General features: G+C 25.7%; 3 protein-coding genes across 5 annotated transcripts; 1 reads left to right on the top strand and 2 right to left on the bottom strand.

The window, feature by feature from the left end:
• Positions 1-178: 178 nt before the first annotated feature.
• Positions 179-981, bottom strand: LOC113561328 (protein seele). The gene has a single exon (XM_026967671.1). The coding sequence runs from the start codon at positions 729-731 to the stop codon at positions 189-191; it is 543 nt and encodes a 180-aa protein (XP_026823472.1). The 5' UTR covers positions 732-981; the 3' UTR covers positions 179-188.
• Positions 982-4,564: 3,583 nt separating this feature from the next.
• On the top strand, positions 4,565-10,823 carry LOC113560900 (choline-phosphate cytidylyltransferase A-like). The gene is made up of 9 exons (XM_026967020.1): positions 4,565-4,898; positions 5,712-5,841; positions 8,296-8,404; positions 9,348-9,464; positions 9,552-9,703; positions 9,765-9,986; positions 10,056-10,223; positions 10,280-10,398; positions 10,461-10,823. The coding sequence occupies exons 2-9, from the start codon at positions 5,725-5,727 to the stop codon at positions 10,609-10,611; spliced, it is 1,155 nt and encodes a 384-aa protein (XP_026822821.1). The 5' UTR covers positions 4,565-4,898; positions 5,712-5,724; the 3' UTR covers positions 10,612-10,823.
• Positions 10,824-12,505: 1,682 nt separating this feature from the next.
• On the bottom strand, positions 12,506-19,313 carry LOC113548808 (insulin-degrading enzyme-like). Of its 3 annotated transcripts, none has more exons than XM_026949881.1 (22): positions 19,157-19,313; positions 18,587-18,762; positions 18,152-18,359; positions 17,924-18,093; positions 17,659-17,781; positions 17,394-17,596; positions 17,127-17,327; positions 16,919-17,056; positions 16,749-16,852; positions 16,481-16,583; positions 16,315-16,410; positions 16,139-16,248; positions 15,038-15,182; positions 14,861-14,971; positions 14,668-14,788; positions 14,517-14,608; positions 14,339-14,450; positions 13,445-13,602; positions 13,239-13,373; positions 12,960-13,169; positions 12,796-12,906; positions 12,506-12,718 (listed from the first exon to the last, which is right to left on the bottom strand). In XM_026949881.1, exons 2-22 carry the CDS (start codon positions 18,741-18,743, stop codon positions 12,611-12,613), a joined length of 2,916 nt encoding a protein of 971 aa, XP_026805682.1. In that variant the 5' UTR covers positions 18,744-18,762; positions 19,157-19,313; the 3' UTR covers positions 12,506-12,610. The 3 variants fall into 3 exon arrangements, with proteins under 3 accessions (XP_026805682.1, XP_026805683.1, XP_026805681.1); XM_026949882.1 differs by having other exon boundaries at positions 19,067-19,214; XM_026949880.1 differs by lacking the exon at positions 19,157-19,313 and having other exon boundaries at positions 18,587-18,989.
• Positions 19,314-23,008: the final 3,695 nt, after the last annotated feature.

The following is a 23,008-nucleotide window of genomic DNA, read 5'->3' as shown; positions in this document are numbered from 1 at the left end:
TAAAAAAAAAAAAAAGGAAAGACAAAATGTACATTTGTATCAGACATAAGCACTTATAGCTGTAAATGTATGAGTTATTAAAATAATAGATATTAACATAAAATCACAAATGTAGAAACACTAAAAACTAAATTTAAATTTTAAGTATAATAAACTTAAAATAAAAACATAAATATAATAACTTTTGATTACAATTCTACTTTATTATGTTTTTTTGGACACAGTTGCATAACATTAGTACAAATTGAATGAACAATGTGATCATCATCTCCAGACTTCATTATATTTATAAGATCTTCTTCAATATCATTAACAATGTCTTCGCAATAATACTGTAAACTTTTGTTGAGATCAGAATCTTGAACCACATCCACCTCACTCATCAACGGATTCATTTGGCCATCAAGTAATAATGGCATAACTGTTAACGTGCCATTCTTCTTAAACGTAGCACGTACATAATCATTCATCTTTTCACACACAGAATCCATCACTTCTGTTAAATATAATTGCGACCGAGCTAACGGAATAGTATTTTTTAATTGATTACCATTACCATCCAATCGAAAATTAGAAACTTGCACAATATTTGATGGATCCACAGAACTAACGTTACGTTGAATTTCCTCAACAAGACGACAACACACTTCACATTTTAAATTTGAAGTTTCAATGGCTATACACGACACTATTAATGCAAAAAGTATGTATAAATATTTTGGTAAAGCCATTACTAGCAGAAAAAATTTTCTAAACTCGAACTAACAATAATCTATGTCAATCAACAATAATTAATCTGTATTTTGTGGTTCTAGGTAGTTAATTTAAAAACAAAATAATAACAGAAGAAACTATAGCCAGATATAAGGCTATAAATAATAAATAGTAAATTACTCAAAAAACTATAATAATTGTAATTGGAAATCTTGTGGAAACATACAGGTTTCAGACTGACGTCACATCAAAACATTCAAAACCACAATTAATTTGAAGATGTCAGATAACATTTCTTTTATCTTACTTCAAACTTCGAACCGGTTTGAGTGGTTAATGGTAAAATAAAATATAGGAGGGGCAAGGTTAATATCAATAAATTGTAATGATTGTATAACGGTACTCATGATCTTGGAATAGGTATTAAAAATATTTTCTAAGACTGTGGCTTGTATAATAAAAATAAAAAAACATAATTTATATAGTGGGAGCACTATACCACGATATGTATGGCATTGAAAAAAATATTCAAATTTTAAATGAAATATAAATTTAGAAAATAAATAAATAAACGGTTTTGTAAAAATCGTGAGATAAAAATTGGGAAAAATTAAATAAAATTGACATTTAAATTACATGAAATAAAATTGAAAAGCATATTATTTTAAAATAAAAGCTAATACATGTAGAGTATAACGTGGTATAAGGTATAACCATGCGTCCATGCATATTGCATTATAAATCTTATTATGAAAATAGGATTACTAAGACTAATTATACATTATAATTTATAATACACTTAAAATTACAATTTATAGTTTTTATACTGCTGGTTTATAGCACCACTTGCATAGTTCTTATTTTGTTCTGGGAGGGGAATAAGATGGATAAATACATTTTTGAGTAAAATGTAGTGGGGATTTTTGCACTACACATCCTGTTTAAATTTTTAATATAATACTGTACACAGTACCTAGTATCTAATACATTCTTTAATATAATAAGCATTGAACATTTGAAACAAATTATTTCGACAACTCACTAATTTTATAATCTATATATATACATAGGAGACCGCCCCTATTCACTCATCAACGGCCAGACCGAACCACTGGATCTAGAGACCTGAAATTTAGTACAGAGGTTCCGCAATGTAGGAATGCACTAAGAAAGGATGTTACAAAATTCAACCTCTAAGGGGGTAAAAGGATTTTTTTATATAGCTATAGATATATGTATTTTTAATTGTTTAATAATTGTTTGTTATTTCTTTGGTTGCTGGGATAGGTACTAAAAATATCAAAAAAAAATATATCTAAAGTAATTAGACATATTTTTAGTATCCTGATTCCTAGCAACCGCTTAGAAGAAATAACAAAATATTATTAAGCAATTAAAAAATACATATATCTATAGCTATATAATTATATACTAATGTTGAATTTGGTGGAACTTTTAAGTCATTATTATGGAATAAAAGGTTGGTCATGTACCCATTGACCTATTAACTAGTTAATAGGTCTATGCATGTACCAGTGTCCAGCACCAATTATAGTACGTACTGCAAAATTCTAAAAATATTGGATGGGACGGATGTTAGGAAGGTTTGGCGGTTTGACCGGCCCTAAAATTTGAATGCCATATGACCAGACGGGTCTGATCATTGAATTATACAACAGTATTTTAGTTTTAAGATTTAATTTAAATTTGAGAAAGGGACGACTCCATGGTTCTTTTATTTAAAAGATATAGAATTTCCAAATTAAAGCGCTTGTCTAAAATTATATCTAGGTAATTCAGCATAGGCGCAATTAAGGGGGAGCTTAAAGTGTATTATCACCCCCAATTTTAAAATTAGCACCCTCAAATATTTTTTCATAATATCACATTCAGAAGCAACAGAAACGATTCAACGCTATGCTCTGAAAATAAAGAGCTTAAGCACCCTCAGTTTTTTTTTATTGAAATTGTGCCTATGGGTACTTAGTCTTGTTCGATATTGGTATATTTTTGTTTTTAAATTTAATAATTGGACAATTACCGGGGCGAAGTGCGAAAGTGTCTTGAGAGGATTTGCTTTCGTTAATATTGATCAATCAGATATATATGAGATTTAAATGTTCTTGGAGGTGATGCACAATGACATTATTATTGTTATTATTGAAAGGATAGTCCACAGACAAGTATGCAAGTATAGCAGTATCGTCAGAAAATGTAGCTAATAATAATTGGTCTTATGGAGATGTCTTATGTCCATACCTCCGTCCTCCATGGTGAAGATGTTATAAAAGTCAGGTAAGAGATAAGTGATTACTACCTTGAGGGACGCCTATTTCGATATCATACGGTGGAGAAAAAGCATCATTAAAATTTAATTTAGTCCAGGAATCGTGATATAACTATATAATAAACTAACTGTTAGTTATATCACTTATGTCATGCTACAATGTAACGCTTCTGGTTCAAGCGCGATTTTAACGCCATCAGCTATGATCAATTCTAAAAAATAATAGTACATTTATTTAATTATGTATTCGTGCCACGATTTAAGATTTTAAATCAGTTAAATCGTGATTCGTGCCAGTCCGAACGGTCGAACCCATCAGTGATCATTGTTATTTGTTACGATACAAAAAATAAATATATCCTGCTTGTGTCCATGATAGCAATAACTTGATATCATACATGATACATTGATACATTTAATAAATTGCTGTCTTAAGTTTTTATTAATTCTTTTATAACCTCTAATTTATATCTAAATGAAATTAATTTAAAAAATATATATACCTATCATAACATACACTTTTTTTTTATACAATTTTATAGTATAATTAAAAATTAATTCAATTAAGTAACAACTAATTTGGCAAGCTTCTTTTTCTTTGTATTTATTTCTTATTGCTTCTTATTTTCAATATTGGAATATTGTCGCATTTTTGTTATGGTATAATATTTGAGGACAAATATTAAAATTTCATTTTTATGTTCACTAGAAGGAAATATCATAATCTGGCATGGCGGCGTTATTGTCCAGAACATCGTCAAAAGTGTCTATCATACTTATTTCACCAATATAATGAGAGAAAACTGATAAAACAGCACCTCGCTCTAACTGAGGTATAGCAGTGCGTTTCATTTCTCTGTCCAGCTATAGTTACTACCTAATTCATGTTATTTGTATTTTAATTATTTATTAATGATAATAAATCTTACATTATTATGATGATTAGCATATTCATAAACAATGTCTTCATTTCTAAAATGTTTTTCGAAAACAAATGTAGCAAGGCAATTTCGACCATTGGCATTTGAAATTGACTCATTTCAAGCAGTTGAACAAGCCACACATCTTTTGGACTTTTAAATACAGCGTTTTTCTTTTCCTCTGAAAATCTCGTAAAATAGAGCATTTTCTCGGCATTTTAGCGAATAATAAATATAGTTTGTAAAATGCAGATAGTCCATTACGTACTAATATGAGTATTACCTCAGAGCTAATAGCTGCGTATCAATCACGGCTTAATCGTGGTATAAATCGAATGAACCTATAAATAGAAATATACAAAAAAAAATATGCATGTGTAACAAATGGTAAGTATTATCAATAGATAGAGCCACATTTGTTCATGCACTACAAACGTTACTCTATGTTGGGTTCCGGCCATCCGCACTCCTCACGACTATCGTTTCCAGTATATCTTGTTCCACGCGGACATTCTATGCCCGTAACCTGCTGATAATAATGAAAAACGTGGTTAACCTTGGTGTGACTCATATATTGTACCGTGGTGTGATTAATCCGTGACGTTGACAAAACATGCGGTGTCGGCTGATAGGAGGCTGATAACATATAACATTTCCGTGTCCACCGTCCGGACTCCACCACTCCGGCGATAATGGCACAACCCAATTCGAAAAATGTTGTTTGCGCAATTTTTTCACTGAAACTATCAATTCGAAGTTTGGACGGTTTACCAATTATCGCCTCTATCTCCTCACCCAGACTCGGTAGTTTATTTTATTTAGTAATCGGTTTATTGCCGTCCATATAACGATCTAGTTAAATTCAATTGTTACAATTCTCAAATTATAAAGTGTACGATGTCAATTTACTATTGACTTGAACCATACATACCTATTATAATATTAAATTATTTTATGCGCAGTATTCTATTTGTTCCGTAAGTATAAAATATTGTATGATTTTTAGTACCTACTTGATGGCAACGCAACTAATTCACCATATTATATTATTTATGTACCTATACATTCAATTATTTCAACAAATGCTTTATTTATGTAATTAATGCCATATTTTCTGTAGGTATATAGTATATAAATAAAAATAATATACGGTAAAATCTATTTTTTTTTAAGTTCAAACTTAAATTTGTGTTTGGTATTTAAGGATATATTGATATAATGATTGTAAATTATTTTTAATTCGCTGATTTTAAGGTGAAATACATTTTTTTTATTGATTTTACAGTATTTTTTAAAAAACACTGATTAAAATTTTTAGAAAAATTATGTCTAGCTTATTTAGACAGTCATATCTCAAATTTAAAATTTTTTATTCCCATTAATTATTTTAAAATGTTCTATAATCTACTAAAGCAATATTTTTTTGATTAATTTAAGCTTTTATACATTTTTTAATTTATATTTTATGAACTACATTTTATTGTTTATAATTTAATTTATTAAGTTTTGAAATGATCTGGATATGATGAAATAAATGTGATGGATTACAATGAATAGCTACTAAGAATTTATTATTAAATAATTTCTTAACACTTTTTATTGAAATAGTAAGAAATAAGAACAATTTAAAATAACAAAGAAATTATTTTAGTTTTAATTTAACACTATGTTGTCTATCAAGTTATATACTGTACCTATTTTTTGATAATTTTAAATTAGTTTAATTCTATTGAATTAATTATATTTTTACCACTGATTCAGAAATTATTATTTTTATGAACATATTATAGTTGAAACACAAACATGTCTAAGAAAAGAACACGAGATGTGGCTAATAATACAACAGAAGTGGAGATGCATGTCAGTAATAAAAATGTATTACAAAAATGTGAACAAGCTAAGTTACAAAATATTCCACCGGTATGTATCTTATTTAAATATATTTTACCAAAAATTACTGCGTTGGTTGCTAATATAAAGTTACTTAAGCTTATATATTATACATAGATAAGTTCAGGAACTAAATATTTGCCTTAAATATACGAAAGTATGCAACTTATATTTTAATATTTGACTAGACAATTTGAAATGTGTTATTGTATATTTATGGTTGTAAACTTTTAAGCCATCAATTAAATTCTGTCTATCCTTAAGTTTCTACTAAATGTCTGGATATGTTTTGATGTTCAATTTTCAATGTTTGTTTATTAAATAATATATAACCATAAAATGAATAGGTATATTGTTTTTGAAATACTATGCTTTTTTAACAAAATTGTATGTGGACTTGTTCTAGCAGCTAATTATGATGAAAAATTAATGGAAACTTTATTGTTAAGTTATTTAACTAGCATGTCTACTATAATTTTGTCATGTTTATGAGAATTATGTATAGTAGACACTACTACTTCACATTATCTTTGTGTGGTGGGATTGAAATATTAAATGTAGTAACAATTACTGAACTATACACAAGAAGTTTTTTGAAATTATTATTTTGGTATTCTTATGTTATTGAATTATTATAGTTACAATGTATACAATTTAATATTAAAAATATATTTATGATTTGATAAATCTTAGATCAGTTCTATAATTAGATTTTTGAAATGACAAAGAAGCAATATAATGTCTAGAATTATTATTGAAGCTACCTATTTATTATTTACCTTGACATGATTAAATTAAAAACCTTCATAATTTATATAAAGATTAATATTTTAAAATTAAATAGTTTTTTTAAAATCAGTGGTTTAAAGAAACTATTTTTACTTATTTATATTCTTAAATACCTATGGGTATAATAAATAAAGGATGTGAAGTACATGAAATATGTAATTATATAGAATTAAAGAACAATATTGTTCCAACTTAAAAGTTATTTGATTTAGTTTTATTTTAATTAAAAAAAAATGTATTATTCATATTATAAGATCTACATGATTATTAATTATTATAATCTGTTTTTAAAATATCCCAACTAGAGAACTAGCCTATTTTACAATTTTGAATGTTTTCAGTGAATCACTCTATATAAACATACCGTTTTTATCTGAATGACCTTTAATCAGATTTGGTAAATCATAATGATACTAATATTGGTACTACTAACATTGCAGTTAGAAATTGTTAAATATGTTTTATGTGTTAATTTAATACATTTTATATGACTGTTTGGATTAAGTATGCATTTAAGCATTTTATAAATTAATTTTCAACTATAATAGTAAACATTACTATTAAGCTGTCCTTGAGATATAATAAATGATAGATATAGTTAATTAATTTAGTATAACATGTGTGTATATATATGTGTGTGTGTGTAAAAAAAAGAATTTAAAGAAAATTGTTATAAGTTATAACCATATGCAGTGCTAGAATTGGGGGGGGGAGTTGCCCCTGAAGCAAAGCTCTTCAACTATTTTTTTTTTTTTGAATGCCCCAACTACTTTTTTTTTAATGGAGCTAGAAAACGGTAAATACTACATCCAAAATATTTTTTTCTTAAAATGACCTTGATTATTTAGATATGTAAAATTGACTAGATTATTGTAATGTTTTGTATGGTGATGAAAATATAAGAAGATAAGCAAAACAATTTTAAGTAGATGACATTTTGTCTATAGAAGGATTTCATGTGTTCATTGATACTAAAAATAATTACAAAATATTTGATTTAAAATCTTTACTAGATATAATAAATAATTTGTTAATCATTATTATTTTTAATTTAGAAGTGACCACATAGTTTGATAAGTACGTTTTCATAATTTACTAATTTACTAATTACTTTTCAATAGTGATGACATATTTGTCAACAATGAATTTTCATTTTGGTCTAAAAATGTTATTCATACAAAGGAATATAAAGTTACAGTCTGATGATGGTATAACTACTTTATCTGTTATTTATTAATAATATCTTTATTTCTTCAAAATATTGATAATTATTATTTTTTTATTTCCTACTGCAACATATTATCTATAGAACCTAGGTATTTTGCTATAAAATGATATTTTAATTATTTAAAAAAAATTGTCATTTTAAGTGACCGAGTGTATGAAATGATGAAATGTATTTTCATTTAAGAAAATTGAGTGTACATCAATTCACATTCTAAGTGAATGGATTATATTTGGAAGTTATATAGATGCAACTAAAATGCAAATTTAAATTGTTAAAGCTACCAAAAAATTAAATTAAAAAAAACATATTTTTAAGAGTTATAATGACATATTTCCCCAACTATACAACTGAATATAATAAGCTATATAATTATGATCTAACCTATCCTAACTAGACAGTAAATACTAAAATATCACTTTCAGTAATAAATTAAATATTAACAGCTTTCTACAATATTTTGATTTTAGTCAATTTTCAAACCTGCACCTTTTAGTACAGAAAAAGATGCAGTTGAAGAACGGAATGCTTGTGATTACAGTACAAAAATCACTATGGATATGGCTAATTCTGGTTTAGGTATGAACTATATTATATTAATATGTATATATATTACGTCATTACGTTAGTTCTATTTGATGTCATATAATTAAATATTTATCATCACATTTCAATAATAAAAATTGGAAGTTTCTAATTTTTGGATAAAAAAAATTTTCTGAAAATCGTTTTATGCCCCTCATTAACGTATATTAGAATCAGGAATGAAATGATAAAGACCCTTATTTAACCTAATCTAACCTATGACTTATTTTTTTTTTACCTCTGTTTATAGTATTATATATTTGTATACATATTCTCTTTATTCTTATAATAGGTGCTGATTGTTAAAATTTAAAATAAAACAAATAAATTAATAAAAACCTTTAAACAGTATTATGAAATTAATATTTAGATTTTCTGAAAAATTTTAATATTTAAAAACACCATATAAATGTAGACAGTTGCTATAATATCATTACTATCTTTGATACAAACCATCTCATGTTAGTGATTTAAGAATTATGCGTTATTTGTATGTGTTTGTACTGTTATATAATATTATGAATGTTGTGTATTGTCTTGGTTTATTAAACTGTATACGTTTATTGAATTATCTTTTATTTAAATTAGCATAGTAAACTGATTAATTTATGGAAAAATCAAAGTTTAAAAATATATTTAATCATTGATTACTTTGATACTTTTATTCACTTAAAATGAGTGTCTGATATAACCAAATGTTATAAAGTATTATAGAACATTAATATCGGTTATTTAATATTCTTAGGTAAGGCTAACTAGAACATTAATATTTCATATTAATAAATAAAATATAAACCAAATTAACACTTAATTATATATTATACTATTATACTTCCTAAAAAAAGAGAAAAAAATTAGAATTATGTTCATCTATGGTTATTAAATTATCTCCAGCTGAAATTAAATTTTCATTTTAGACAATTCTTCTTATTTGCAGCTCCTCGAAGAATCAGGGTATATGCAGATGGAGTTTATGATATGTTCCATCAAGGGCATGCTAGACAGTTAATGCAAGCAAAAACTGTATTCCAAAATGTTTACTTGATTGTTGGAGGTTAGTTGATATTGTGTAGTAGATAAATTTAAGATAATTTATATTCATAAACATGTAAATATATATATTTTTTTTTGTATGGCTTAGTATGCAGTGACAGTATCACACATACTTTTAAAGGAAAAACTGTAATGACCGATGAAGAAAGGTATGAAGCTGTTAGACATTGTCGTTATATAGATGAAGTTCTTAAAGATGCACCTTGGGAAATTGATGATCAATTTTTAATAGATAACAAAGTAATTAAAATTGTTATTGACTTATTTTGAATTGAAAATGTGAGTTTAAAATTTTGTGTAGATTGATTTTGTTGCTCACGATGATATACCTTACATTAATGAGGATGGTGAAGATGTTTATAGAGGACTTAAAGAAAAAGGTATGTTTGTAGGCACCCAAAGGACTGAGGGTGTATCAACGTCAGATGTTATTTCTCGAATAGTACGAGATTATGATATGTATGTTAGACGTAATCTTCAGCGTGGGTACAGTGCCAAAGATTTGAATGTATCTTATTTAAAGGTTAGATTTCTACATAAATTATCTTAAAGATATAAGCTATTGTAAAAGATAAATTATAATTGGTTTTAGGAAAAAAAATTAAAACTTCAAAACAAAATGGAAGAACTTAAAGACCGCAGTAAGCGGGTAATGGGAACTATTGGTGAAAAAAGAGTAGATATGTTGCAACGATGGGAAGAAAAATCAAGAGATTTTATTGTTTCATTCTTGTTGTTGTTTGGCCGAGATGGACCTATTGTAAGTTTAAAGTTAATTGTCAAATTGTCTAAATATAATCAAGAGTTTTCTTCTAGTCACATTTTTGGAAAGACAGTAAAGGTAAATTGTTACAAGCATTTTCTCCACCGGGAAGTCCAACTCCAAGTGGACGTAACACTCCCGAATCATCTAGTTCGTCTGAAGAAAACTTAAGGTAATTTTAAAATTAAAATAAAATGAAATTATAATTAATAAAATATAATAAAATTGATTTAGGTCTCCACCTAGAAAATCTAGTAGAACTAAACGTTATTTGGATGTTAATGATGATGATGATGATGATGATGATGACGACGAAGACGAAGACGAAGATGACTTGTTAAATAGATACAACTACTTAAATGGGGAAAAAAGTTCCAACTCCTAGTAGTAAAGAATGTTAATAATCACTTAAAAATCCTACTAGTTTCATGCATTAAGTTATTATTATGCACAAATGAAAAATGATTATTGTTAGAATAAAATTAACAGTAATAAAAGTAAAAAAAAAAAAAATGGTAATAAACATTCTTACATGATTGTTTTATAAAACAATGTAAACATTTTATGCATGTTTAGACTTCTGTGTAAGAATAAAAATTATATAAATTTTTTTTTTAGTTAAAAAAATAGGCATTATACCTATAAAAATGTTATATTATTAAAAACAAATGAAAATACTCGATACTCGATTTAACAGTATATTTTTTTTATGGGTTTTATGATATATACGACTTCAATATTATAGTCATTGAGTTATATATTGTTTATTTATTATGTTCATTTTGATCTGAAATTTGTATAGTTATTAGTTCATAAGTTGAATTTAACAAATATAATGTTTGTTTTATTTTCAATGAAGAATATAAATTATTGAATTTTCTGTATTTTTGACTACCATTAAGAAGTTTTATTAAAAAAAAAAATACATATATAAGTAATTTGCAAAAGTTATAAGTTCTAGAAAAAAAACATATTTTTATATACAGGGGTGTATCACAATGATCAACACATTCAAGTATAATAATTTGAATGCAAAATTGTCATATTTCTATGATGCACAGTGTATAAGCCCTGATTAGTTCTTAAAAAAATTAGAAATGTTGATTAACTGATTTTTAGGTAATTAACCAGACCTCATATAAAATTTGAGTCTGTTATGTATAATATATTTTAATAAATAAAAGAACATTACTTGGATATATATTTGACATTTGAATTCATAATTGTGTTTATAAACCAGCTGTTAAGTACAAAAGAATGGAATAGTAACTCAAAAGATAAACAAACAAATTCACTTAGGGTGACATGCTCATTTTAGACGAATTTCTTATGTTGTGTGGCAATTGTTATAAAATATCTATTGATTTTTACTGTTATAAACATAAACTCAACATCAAACACTGATACAACACAACACTGAGCTCCATATAAACATTGATTTATATAAATCTAGAAAATAGAATGTTGACATGCTAATAAGACAAAATCTATTATTGTATAATGTATGGATCACACATAATCACAAAACAATGAGAAATGATAACAAATGTATATATACGTTAATAAATATTCTAGAAATATTAAATACTAGTTACGATTAATACATTCATTTTATCCATTTATATAATAGTAAGTGCATTTCATTATTTACTACCCTACTGGCTTACTAAATTCTTACAACCATTGAAGTGGTTACTAATTGAAAATTTGCTGATATAATCAAAACGACATTAGTATAGTACATTGCTTAATAGTCATATGAAACTATAAGTTATTTGCACTGTACCATGAATAAATTTGACGAAACTACGTATGAAAAGATAAATTGCATAACCACTGAGCCACTCCAACATTATATTTTTATTACCCTAGTAAGTAAACCTTTGAACATTTTTTTTATTTCAAATATACAATTTAATTTGATATTTGGTTAAAAAAATAACTAGTTAGTAATACTAACATCATTAATGTTTGTTATGAACTTTTAATATACAATTTAATGTTTAAATACAATAATATGTATATAATCGTTACAATAATTTTACTTTTATAAAATATTCGAGTATTTTACAAGATTAATAAATATATTTTAATGTAACAATAATTTAATCATTTAAAATAAGTATATTATTTCTGAAAGTAATTAAATAAATGTTTTAACTAGAGATTCTTGATCTTTTTAAAATAAGAACCAATAAACTAAACTAAACATTATTTTATGTGTAGGTCCAAGGTTAAGAATCGCTGATCTAAACTGTAATTTTAATTAAAATCCTAGCTAAAAAAAAAATATATGTTTATTTTGATTCGATATGAATTATTATAATTTAAATGTATAAAAATACAAGAAATATATTTTTGTAAGAAATAATTTAAAATACGTATTATAACTTGGATTTTGTAGATGTGAGTCCAACAGGTATAATTGGGCTTGGCAATGGAAACAGTCTATGTTTCTTCTTAAATTCTGTTATATCCTTAACTAAAGAGATCTGTAAGATGAAAAATAATAGCTTGACAATATTATTATGTTGGGCAATATAAATTAAATCATAAAAATAAAACATACATTGTTGTTTGGTATCAAACTATTATCCTCTTCCACGCTTCTATTCTTTAATGTAGATTTGACATGTACTGCTAACTTATGTCGTTTTGGCCCTGATTGACTGATTTGATCCTATACATATTATCAATTAATTATCTGACTAAAATAATTGAAAAATTACTTACATTATAAAATTCAACAATATCATTTTTGACGATTGATTTTAATGCTTCTACTTCAATTTGTGCTCGGTTAAAATTGTAGTCTTGTGTGTCAATTTCTATCTGATAAACAGCTGCTTGTTTCATTAAGCCCTTAGGCTTCTCTAACAATTTAACAGCTAAAGCATCTTTGTACTTGCTAAATTCTTCTTCGGACATATTCATTAATAATTGCTAAAATAATAAAAAAAAAATGAATTTGTTAATTTACTAAAATGTAGCCACTCAAACCCACCCACTAACCTCAATAGTGTTTATATAGTTTTCTATTCTTGTATCAACATACATTGGAGTACGGTCAGATTGTACAATAATACGCAAATTTAGTACTCCATGACTTCTGCTTGATGAACTGAACACTATGTACCCCAGTTGTTCCTATTACAAAAAGTTAATTTGAATAGTTTCATTCTATTTAAATATAAACAGTTTAGTTTTAGTTTTCATACTTGTGTACGCAGTGTGTTAAAACATGACTCCTTGATAATTTCGTTAAATAAGCCAACTATCATATTATTTAATATAGACTGAACTCCACATTGTAAATGTATATAAACACATGAGCTGCTGTGATGATCACTTGTTGTTTCGAATAATGCGCTTTCACCTTAAATATAATGCATAAATTAAATGTCTTTAAGTCTAACTAAATAGAGTATGAATTAGAGTATAAAAGCATATTGTTTAGTATAATACCTACTTAAATATAATTAACAGTAAGCTGATTGAACTCTTTTGGTGTTTAATCTATTCGTATTGATTAAAAAATTCTATAGAAATTTAATTAATCCTAATTTAATAATTAATTAATAAGGTACTATTTACAGTAGAACCCTTTTAATCCGTCTCCCTTGAGATGGAATTATGGTCGGAATGTAAAAATAGTCTAATTATCAGAAAAAATAGACAAATACAGATTTACGGTATGTAAAATATTAAATTGTATAATTTACTGTATATCATTAGAACAAACAAATTGAATATTAGTCTGCATATAGTAAAACAATTACTTAGAAAAAAAAGTCAATTGTATAATTGTATTTCACAGTTTTATATAATACTATAAATTGGTAAATCCAAATAGAATATACTAAATATCTATATCATATCAACCAGTTACGGACCTGGAGGATTCTTTTGTAAATATAAATACCTAATATTTTAAATATTTAATTAAAAAAAAAACAAACAAAAAAGAAGAATGTAACTTTGTATTAATAATAAAAAAAGAAATGACCAATAATAATATTACAAGTGTTGATTTTCATTAATATAAATAAAACTAAAAATAATTGAATTTTCACTTTGTTTAGATTCAAATAAAATCAAAATATTTAACTCACTATCTTCAAGTTGTACTTCTCTTGACCTAACCATTTGACGTGGTAATAATTTACGGAATCCATTTCGACCCAAAAATGGTGTTTCTAGTATTTGTATAAGTTCTAATGCTTTCTAAAATAAATTTACATAATTTAATAGGTAATGTCTAATTGATAATTATAATTATAAAATACTTACAGGTTTATCTATATTGCCATATACTAATGATTCCATGAACATATGGGAAAGGAACTTTTCAATAAATTCCTCAATGTTTTTAATATTAACATCTAAAAATATAAAAAAATTATGACAAATAGTTCATATTAATCATAATATAATGATTCACCATCAATGGCAGCCAATAATTCATTAGGATCCCATGCATCTTCAGATAAAATTATAGAATTATACCTCATTGCACTATGATAAGGTTGTTCCATGTTAATATTCTTCAAATCTCTAATTTTCTATAAACAAATTTAAAATTTTTGAAATTTCAAAGAAATTATTTTAAAGTTTATCATGTCATTTTGACTTACTTCTTCTTTAAGAATTTCAAAACGTAGAGGATCTATCTTGAAAGTTAAAAGCTTATCAATAGTTTTCTTTAGCAAAATATGCAACTTATGATTAAATCCACTCAATTGCATCTAAAAAATAATGATTTTAAATTCTTAATATTAATTTTGTAAATGGAGTTTTTGATTGAATTTTACCTTGAAACCGTAACTACTTGGTTGTATGATTAAATTTAGACTAGCTCTGGTTGCATCCCATGTATACTCTGAAAAATCTTCATTGAATAATCTTACAAAAAGACTCATAATATTGCAATGGAATGGATCAGTCATTACAATATGGCTAATAGATAAAAAAAAAAATTATAATAAGTTACATATTACATATTAATAAAATAAGAAACTGCAATATAACAGTTAAACTAGTTTTAATAAAATAATAAAAGATTTTTTTTAATTTGAAATTAAAAAAACATTATAAAAAGATAAAGTAATGATTTTAATATAAATTAAAAATTAATACAAGTTATCTGTTATTTTGTGATTATACTTAATATTTTAAACGTTTAAATACCTAGTAACTATTTATTTAAAAATATTAAGTAAATAAATACTAGTCTTTAAATAAAAATAAGATCAGAGGATTTACCTGTTGTAAAATATGTTCTAAGTATACATTTTGTATTTTGTGTAAGTTATTGTAATATTGCAATAAAAATGTTTAGTTTAAATTCAAAAATAAATAAATTTAGAATAAAAAGAGATACTGATTGAAAGAAAAAGACAGAAAAATTATTGTTCAAAAGCTAGTGGAAAAAAAACTGTAAGAAAATTTGAGGAACTTAACTTTGTATTTAATTATTTATGCTTTCTTACAGAAAAAAAATACAACATACTAAAACCAATAATATATTTCATGTTCAGATTAAAATATTTAAAATTTTTAGTAAAATATTATGATTTCAAAAACCAATTCTTTTTTTTATATTTTAAAATATAAGGTATTTTTGATGACTATGCCATAAAAATTGTCTAAAAAAATATACAAAAAAATCGTCTATACTTTTTTATATTTAAAGACATTGAAGTTTAAGCCTTTTAAATAGTTATACGTATGAACATAAATTATAATTAAGTAGACAAACAGTTTTTAAAAAGTCAGTGCCATTTAAATTATTAAATTGTTAGTCATCATTATTTGAATAATATTTATGTGGTAGGGAAAAAATGTTTTAGTGTAATATATAAATAATTAAGTATTAGAAAAAATAAATATTATAGTTATATTTGATGAATTACCTGAAAAAGTCAATTGAAACAAATGCTTTAGGAAATCTGAATTCTGTATCAGTTTTAAACCAACATCTCAAAATATGTGATTCATGAATAATATGTGGATGACCTGGTTCCTACAGAAGAAAAAAGTATTAAAAAATGTATGATGTGTGAAAACTATATAATAAAAATCTAATTACATTTTTGTCAATTGGCACTAAATTAAAATCTGTAGCAACAAATTCATTCTTTAGTGGCATTTTTAAATCTTCGCATAAATCATCTTTTCTCCACTCCTAAACATTCAAAAAATTAAAACATTTTTAATTAATTATAATTAATAATTTCTATATTTATATTTATTACATTTAAAGTCTCCGTTGGTATTGGCATTATTGAGTATGGTGTTCCGTAATATTTGTCTACAGTATCTGTTTTGTTTTCAAATACTTTGGAAACTACTGTTGCTCTGGAAAATTAATATATTTACATTTTTATAATAAAATACATTAATTGTTTAAGTCTTAGCATAACTATAGAAGCACTTCTATCTACTCTATCTAAATCAATTCAAATATCAATAAAAAATAAAATAAATAATTGTTTTTTTTTTTTTTATTCTGTTCATAGATACCTCATGTTATCTGGTCTAAAGTAAGATAAAAGTTCTACTATTAAATCAGGTCTCCACTCTCGTATTAGATATTCAGCTGTTAAAACATCTTCTAATTTGAAATTCTAAACAAATACAAAAAGATTAAATAACAGACAGTAGTAATATAAATAATAAAAAATATAACTTACTATCATATGAGAAGATAATCGATAAACATAATCTAAAGGAGAACCTTTATCTTTAAATTGAAATTGCATTGAACTAATGTTACTATTTTCATCATGGAACCATTCTTGAGGTCCTTCATGTCTTAACATATTCACATACTAAGCCATATAAAATATACATTTATAAATATAAATATACTAAACATTTTAAATTAAATAAATATTTTACTTGAAAAATTAATTTAATAATGTCATCAACATGATCAACTCCTTTTTCTGTTAAATCTACATCAATATCAAAAAGTTCAATTCCCCTAGCTTCAAATTTATTACCAGCTGACAGTTTACTAGACCATCCTTTTTTTTTTAAAACTGTTAGAATACTTGTAGGACCTTCATGGCCAAATAAAGCACTCAAATATCTGCTAGGCTAATTAATAAAATTAATTATAAAAATAATGTTTAAATTGTACACATAATCAACAAATATTTTTACCATGCTTCTATAGTATTGCCTTTGATCAGGAATAAGAAAATTGACAGATAGCACTCTAATATCTTTTACTGGAACTACAACAGTCTTAGTTGCCAATTGTTCTTCTTTATAAATTGGATCTTTCCAATATGGCTTATCTACATTTTTTTTTTCAATATCTCCAAACAAAGATACAGCCAATTCTTCCAAAGTATTTAAATCCTCTGAGAATTTTTTACAAAAATTAATTTTAATCATTTAACAAAAAAAACCTTTTAGTTAATACCTTTTCCGAGTATAGTTAAATACATTAAATGAGAAGAGTACCATTTAGAATGGAACTCCAATAGTTGATCACGAACACTAATGTTTTTTGAATTAGGAAGATTCCATAATGTCTCTTTTGTACCTAAACAGCAAATATAAAAAATATATACATAATAACATAATATACAGCCATTTTTTTTTTTTTTTTTTTTTTTTTTTTTTAAACATTTTAACTAAAATTTACCTCTACGTTAAAAGTAACACTAGATATGTATTTAGTTTACCTGTTCCAAATTGGTTATAAGCATGATTTGGATCAGCTGCATTTTTTTCTAACTGTGCTAGACGCCAAAAATCATCAGCAACATTTTTTTCATGTTCAGAATTAACAGCACCAATTTCTCTCTCAGTTGCACTTGTTGTAAACAAAGGTTCAAGGAAAAATTGAGCAAATCTATAATAAAATATTTGTAATATAAGTATATATTGAAAAAAAAAATCTCATTCTTAACCTGTCCAACGATGGTTTTAATGACTCTGTTTTAGTGGAAAAATAATAATTTGTATGATCATTTGCAGTATATGCATTGTAAGATCCGCCATTTTGTGTTAAAAACTGTGTAAATTCATTTTCTACTGGATATTTTTTAGTACCCAAAAACAGCATGTGCTCACAAAAATGAGCTAAGCCTGGCAAATCTTTAGGTTCACTCAAACTACCTAATGTAGGAATAAAAATAATTAAAATGAGTAATTAAAAATTAAATTTAAGCTACTAATTGTATAAAATATAAGATTATTTTTATACTGTATTAAAAACTCAGTGTACCTATTTAAAAATATATATTTGTATAAATATTTAGGTAAAAATTTTGAAGTGAAATCACCTAACTAATGATCAAGAAATACTATTAATAATTAATATTATAAATTATTTTAAAACTTACCAACTGCAACTGATAGAGACGCGGCAGACTTGTCAGTATCGGGATCACTTATCAATAGAGCGGTAAGACCATTTTTCATCACCAATCCCCGATAGATCCGAGAGTCTCCAATAGACTTTTCAATATCATCAATACGTTTCTCAACTTTTTCAGACATGGCTAAAGGTTTTAATGAACTGAAAAAACGAGAATATTTGTACACCATGCCATGGCGTTGGATATGTGGAGGTATATTGGTGCTGTGTACATTAAAAACAGCCAACAGTAGCACAAACAGCAATGAAAACACAATCGACCTCAGACAGTACATGGTTAGCAATGTAAATAACCAGCATTGCTGGCTGAGTAGTAACGCGGAGAGAGGCACATTGTGCTGCTTATAATGACTGACGAAATATTATTAAGATGCATTGATAGATAATAAGATAAATCATAATCGATTTCTTTGTGTGGGTAACCAAGGAGTATTTTAATCATTACCTATAAACTGTTCGTAATGACTGTGGTGCATAAATACGGGTTAGTTCTGACACAAAAACTGCAACGCATTCCAAAACAGGATACACTTACCTTAAATTTTGACTTTTGAGTACAAGACTTACATTTACAAAAGTAACCAGTAGGTACGTACTATAACAGCTTGATGTACAGGTGTACTATTGTACAACAAAGTACATATACTACAACCTACAAAACGCTATTATCAAATCGGATGACGTTTTTCGTCTTTAATATTTCAGTGTTTTAACGAAATTTAATCAATAAATTATATTACTGTTATCACTGATTTTCTAAATCTATTGACGCGGGAAAAATTGTTTAAACCTTAAAAAAAAACTTAAGCAATATCCTAATTAGGTATATATTGCCGATTTCTACGACATGTCAACAAGATATTTTAATTAAATGCAGTAATGCAGAGATCCAAGAAAAAATCGTAAAACTAATTTTAAAGACGTTTTGGTAAGTCAATTATATTACAAGTACATTTATACACTGTTGTCGTATATACCTTTTCATTAGAATAGCTTTATACTTATTTAAAATAGTGCCAGACGTAAGAAATAGAATTAGCATTTAGCACCAAAATATATACAGAATAATATATTGTATATACTATATAGGCATGTTATAGTAGTATACTGCATAACTAAATATGAGATTTTTATTTCAAATACTTAAAGCAAAGATAGAAAACCTAGAATAATAGTGTATTATTATAGTGATTAAGAGTAATAAGTGTGCAACGGAACATGATTGAAGCTAAACATTTTTATAGCTCATCCCAAAGTGATGTTGTTTTTATCCCTAGAATACCAATGATATCTAACAAATGACTACCCATTCGAATTCAAACGCGTCCAATTTCCAATAAAGCTTTGCTTCGCTATGACGATAAATAATAAGGCTAAGGCACAAGGGCAAACACTGAAAGTCACAGGTCTCGATTTGACAACTTTCTGTTTTACCTATGGACAATTTTATGTTGCTTGCTCTCGCGTTAGTTCGGAAAATAATTTATATGTTTATGCACCTCAAAATAAAACACAAAATATTGTTTATTGTGAAATATTATAAAACGTTGTTCACATTTTGTCATATATTTTTTTCAATGTACCTTCTTTTGATTTAATTTTGTTTTTAAAAAGATTTTAACCATGCCAGTGAGTAAAACTTGCGGCCTGACCTAAGCTTGGGTTAAAATGGGAAGGTTAAGTCACGCTCATACTGAAGGCTAGGACCTAACTCTTATACTGCTTCTAGAAAATCGTATCATTAATGTAGCCATGTAGGGAATAAACTCCGAGTTAGTGAGTCTATGTGGAAAATGATGAATGATACACTAGGTAATAAGTTACCCATCGGTAATATCGATAACAAATATGATGAACGTTATAACTGAAGCCCCAAATATTCCATTCTTTATTTTGTACCTATCTATAAAAAGAAATTGAACAATTTTTGTATCAATAAATAATTTCTTCTATTTACAATGTACATTTTTTATTTTACTGATACCATAACCAGTTGTTTTAAAAACAATATAATTATAATATATAAATAATTTATGTGAATATTAACTATTACAATGTTTGAGAATAAAAAACAAATAATTTCAACCATGATATGTTACTACAAAGATGGATTAATAATGTATACAATTAACAATTAACGTTTACCAATAATAGGTAACTATAATATAGTTATTCCTTTTCGATACGACGATACCTATGAAACAAGTTACATACCTACATGGCTATATATAATGATTAAGTAATGACAGTTAAAAACTTATTATTTTATTAATAGGTTTACATTAAATAGCCATTGACTATTGTCTATTTAGCTATTTTAAAAATTAATAAATATCTATAATTTTAAAAAACCATTATAATTATATTAAGAAAATAAGATACATCTTCTCTATACTTAGGTATTTATAATAATTATATAATATATGTACGTTTATTTTCCATTGTTTTGAGATTTAAGAAAATTATTATCTTAAATTATTTTATTTAAGTTTTAAAATGTAAGTAGTATAATAATTAAGAACATTTAAACTTGTGGCGGCTCGTGTATATATGCGATGGTGCAATCGCACTCCCTACAGAAATGAACAATTTTTAGTACAAATATATTTAAAAAATAAATAGATACATATTTTAGTACATAATATATTATACAATAACAAATTAACAATTAAATATATGTTATTATTAAAAGTATTTTCATAGTTTGTTATAATATCGTTTCGAATTCGCGGTGTTATTATACGGGTATATGGATTGTACGCCTATGCAACGCCGCAGCTTGTGCGACATAGTGAATCGCACATAAAAATACCGGTTTCCCGTATAAACTGTAGGTTTAATAATATTAATATACGAGAAAAAATACCATTACGACGGCGCGGCCGCGGCGGCTATAGAAGCTTATATGATGTGCGATAAATTTTGTCGCTCAAATCGGACGGCAACGACGTATTTAATTATTTTATCATTTTAATTTTTTGTATGATAACCAAATAATTAATCAATCCCTGCGTAGATACTGAATACGTAGAAGTGTAGACTCTAGTACTCTACCTATAGTACATAATATTATACCTTTATTAGTTTATTAATTATTACTCAATGAGTTTTGAATATTAGCTTAATGTTAGTTACGTAGACATTGTAATGGATAATTCGTAGAATAAAATGTATAGTAAGTTATTAAAAACGATTTAATATTTTAATTCAAAAATAGGTTCACATGTTAGGTACAATGTACAAAACAATGGATATTTGTCTAGACTCTAAACAGATAGAAAACGAGTTATTATGACGGGTCGTACAATAATAATTTATTATAATTTATAAACTGTGTATAGTTAGTAGTTGAAATTAAATTTATTTATTTGATTTGAATTTTAAAAGTCTGATGCATAGGTATAGCTTCCCAAAATACATAGGTAATAATTGTAGGTAGATAGTATATAAAGGTAATTAATAAGCATGACATGGCGTAGGAGAATGACCGTCTGATAATTTATTATTTAAACAAACAAATCACGTCCATAGCATGTACTATACATTATAAATATATAATATATACCTACTGAATTTTCAGAATAATTTTTAAGATTAAAATATTTTAATAAAGTAAAATATTATTATTTATTAAAGTATACTATATGTATAATATGATATCGTATAATTAATGAATATAATAGGTATACCATCACTAATTACTCATTAGGTAATAAGTATTTTATTAATGTTTTTTTTATGAAAATGCTTGGACAGTACAAAAATTGATTGATCTACTTATAGGCAAAATATAGGAGAGGAGCGGAACTGAGTTGATTATATAACCAAAAACCATAATATATAAAATAATATTCAAGTATTTAATATTATAAGGTATTGTATAAAAAAAAATATTTTGATTTGTTTAAAAAAAAAAACTGATTTTGGTAATTATATAGGTACAACAATATGGCAATTATTATTGGGAAATGGGAGGAGCAACGAGCATAAAAATGTTTGCCTGGGACCTGGGTAATATATTACGTCTTAATCCGTTAAACGAATATAGGTAGGTATTATATTTATCTGAATATTAAATAGAAACTTGATTCATAATTAAAACGATAAACAAAAAAATAGAATGTACTTTTAAGTTATTATACTTTTAAATTATAAACTCATGATTAACGAAAAAAATTGTGTGTTCACATTTTGTGTAGGTGCGTATTTTATTATTATACTGCATACTACTATTTGATAATTTTGCAACACTTGATTATACGTTTGTATTTAATATTTCGTTCTGCATTGTTATTTTTCTGCAATTATATCGTTCCCATCGAGTAGTCATAAAGTATGTACGTGTTTTTACTGATAAATATTATTCTAAAAATACAGTTACCTATCC

This window comes from Rhopalosiphum maidis, chromosome 4 (assembly GCF_003676215.2).
Source record: "Rhopalosiphum maidis isolate BTI-1 chromosome 4, ASM367621v3, whole genome shotgun sequence".
Lineage (NCBI taxonomy): Eukaryota > Metazoa > Arthropoda > Insecta > Hemiptera > Aphididae > Rhopalosiphum > Rhopalosiphum maidis.
The sequence above is the reverse complement of the archived record's forward strand: the minus strand, read 5'-3'. Positions and strand labels throughout refer to the sequence as shown.

Bases quoted from the DNA above. Each gene is read 5' to 3' on its own strand.
- LOC113561328 (XM_026967671.1), bottom strand. From the start codon at position 731: ATGGCTTTACCAAAATATTTATACATACTTTTTGCATTAATAGTGTCG.
- LOC113560900 (XM_026967020.1), top strand. From the start codon at position 5,725: ATGTCTAAGAAAAGAACACGAGATGTGGCTAATAATACAACAGAAGTG. The intron at 8,405-9,347 runs GTATGAACTATA...TCTTATTTGCAG, and splicing joins TATGGCTAATTCTGGTTTAG to CTCCTCGAAGAATCAGGGTA. The intron at 9,987-10,055 runs GTTAGATTTCTA...AATTGGTTTTAG, and splicing joins TGAATGTATCTTATTTAAAG to GAAAAAAAATTAAAACTTCA.
- LOC113548808 (XM_026949880.1), bottom strand. From the start codon at position 18,896: ATGTACTGTCTGAGGTCGATTGTGTTTTCATTGCTGTTTGTGCTACTG. The intron at 17,597-17,658 runs GTATTAACTAAA...AAAAATTCTCAG, and splicing joins TTTAACTATACTCGGAAAAG to AGGATTTAAATACTTTGGAA. The intron at 14,451-14,516 runs GTAAGTATTTTA...AATTTATTTTAG, and splicing joins ATGGCAATATAGATAAACCT to AAAGCATTAGAACTTATACA.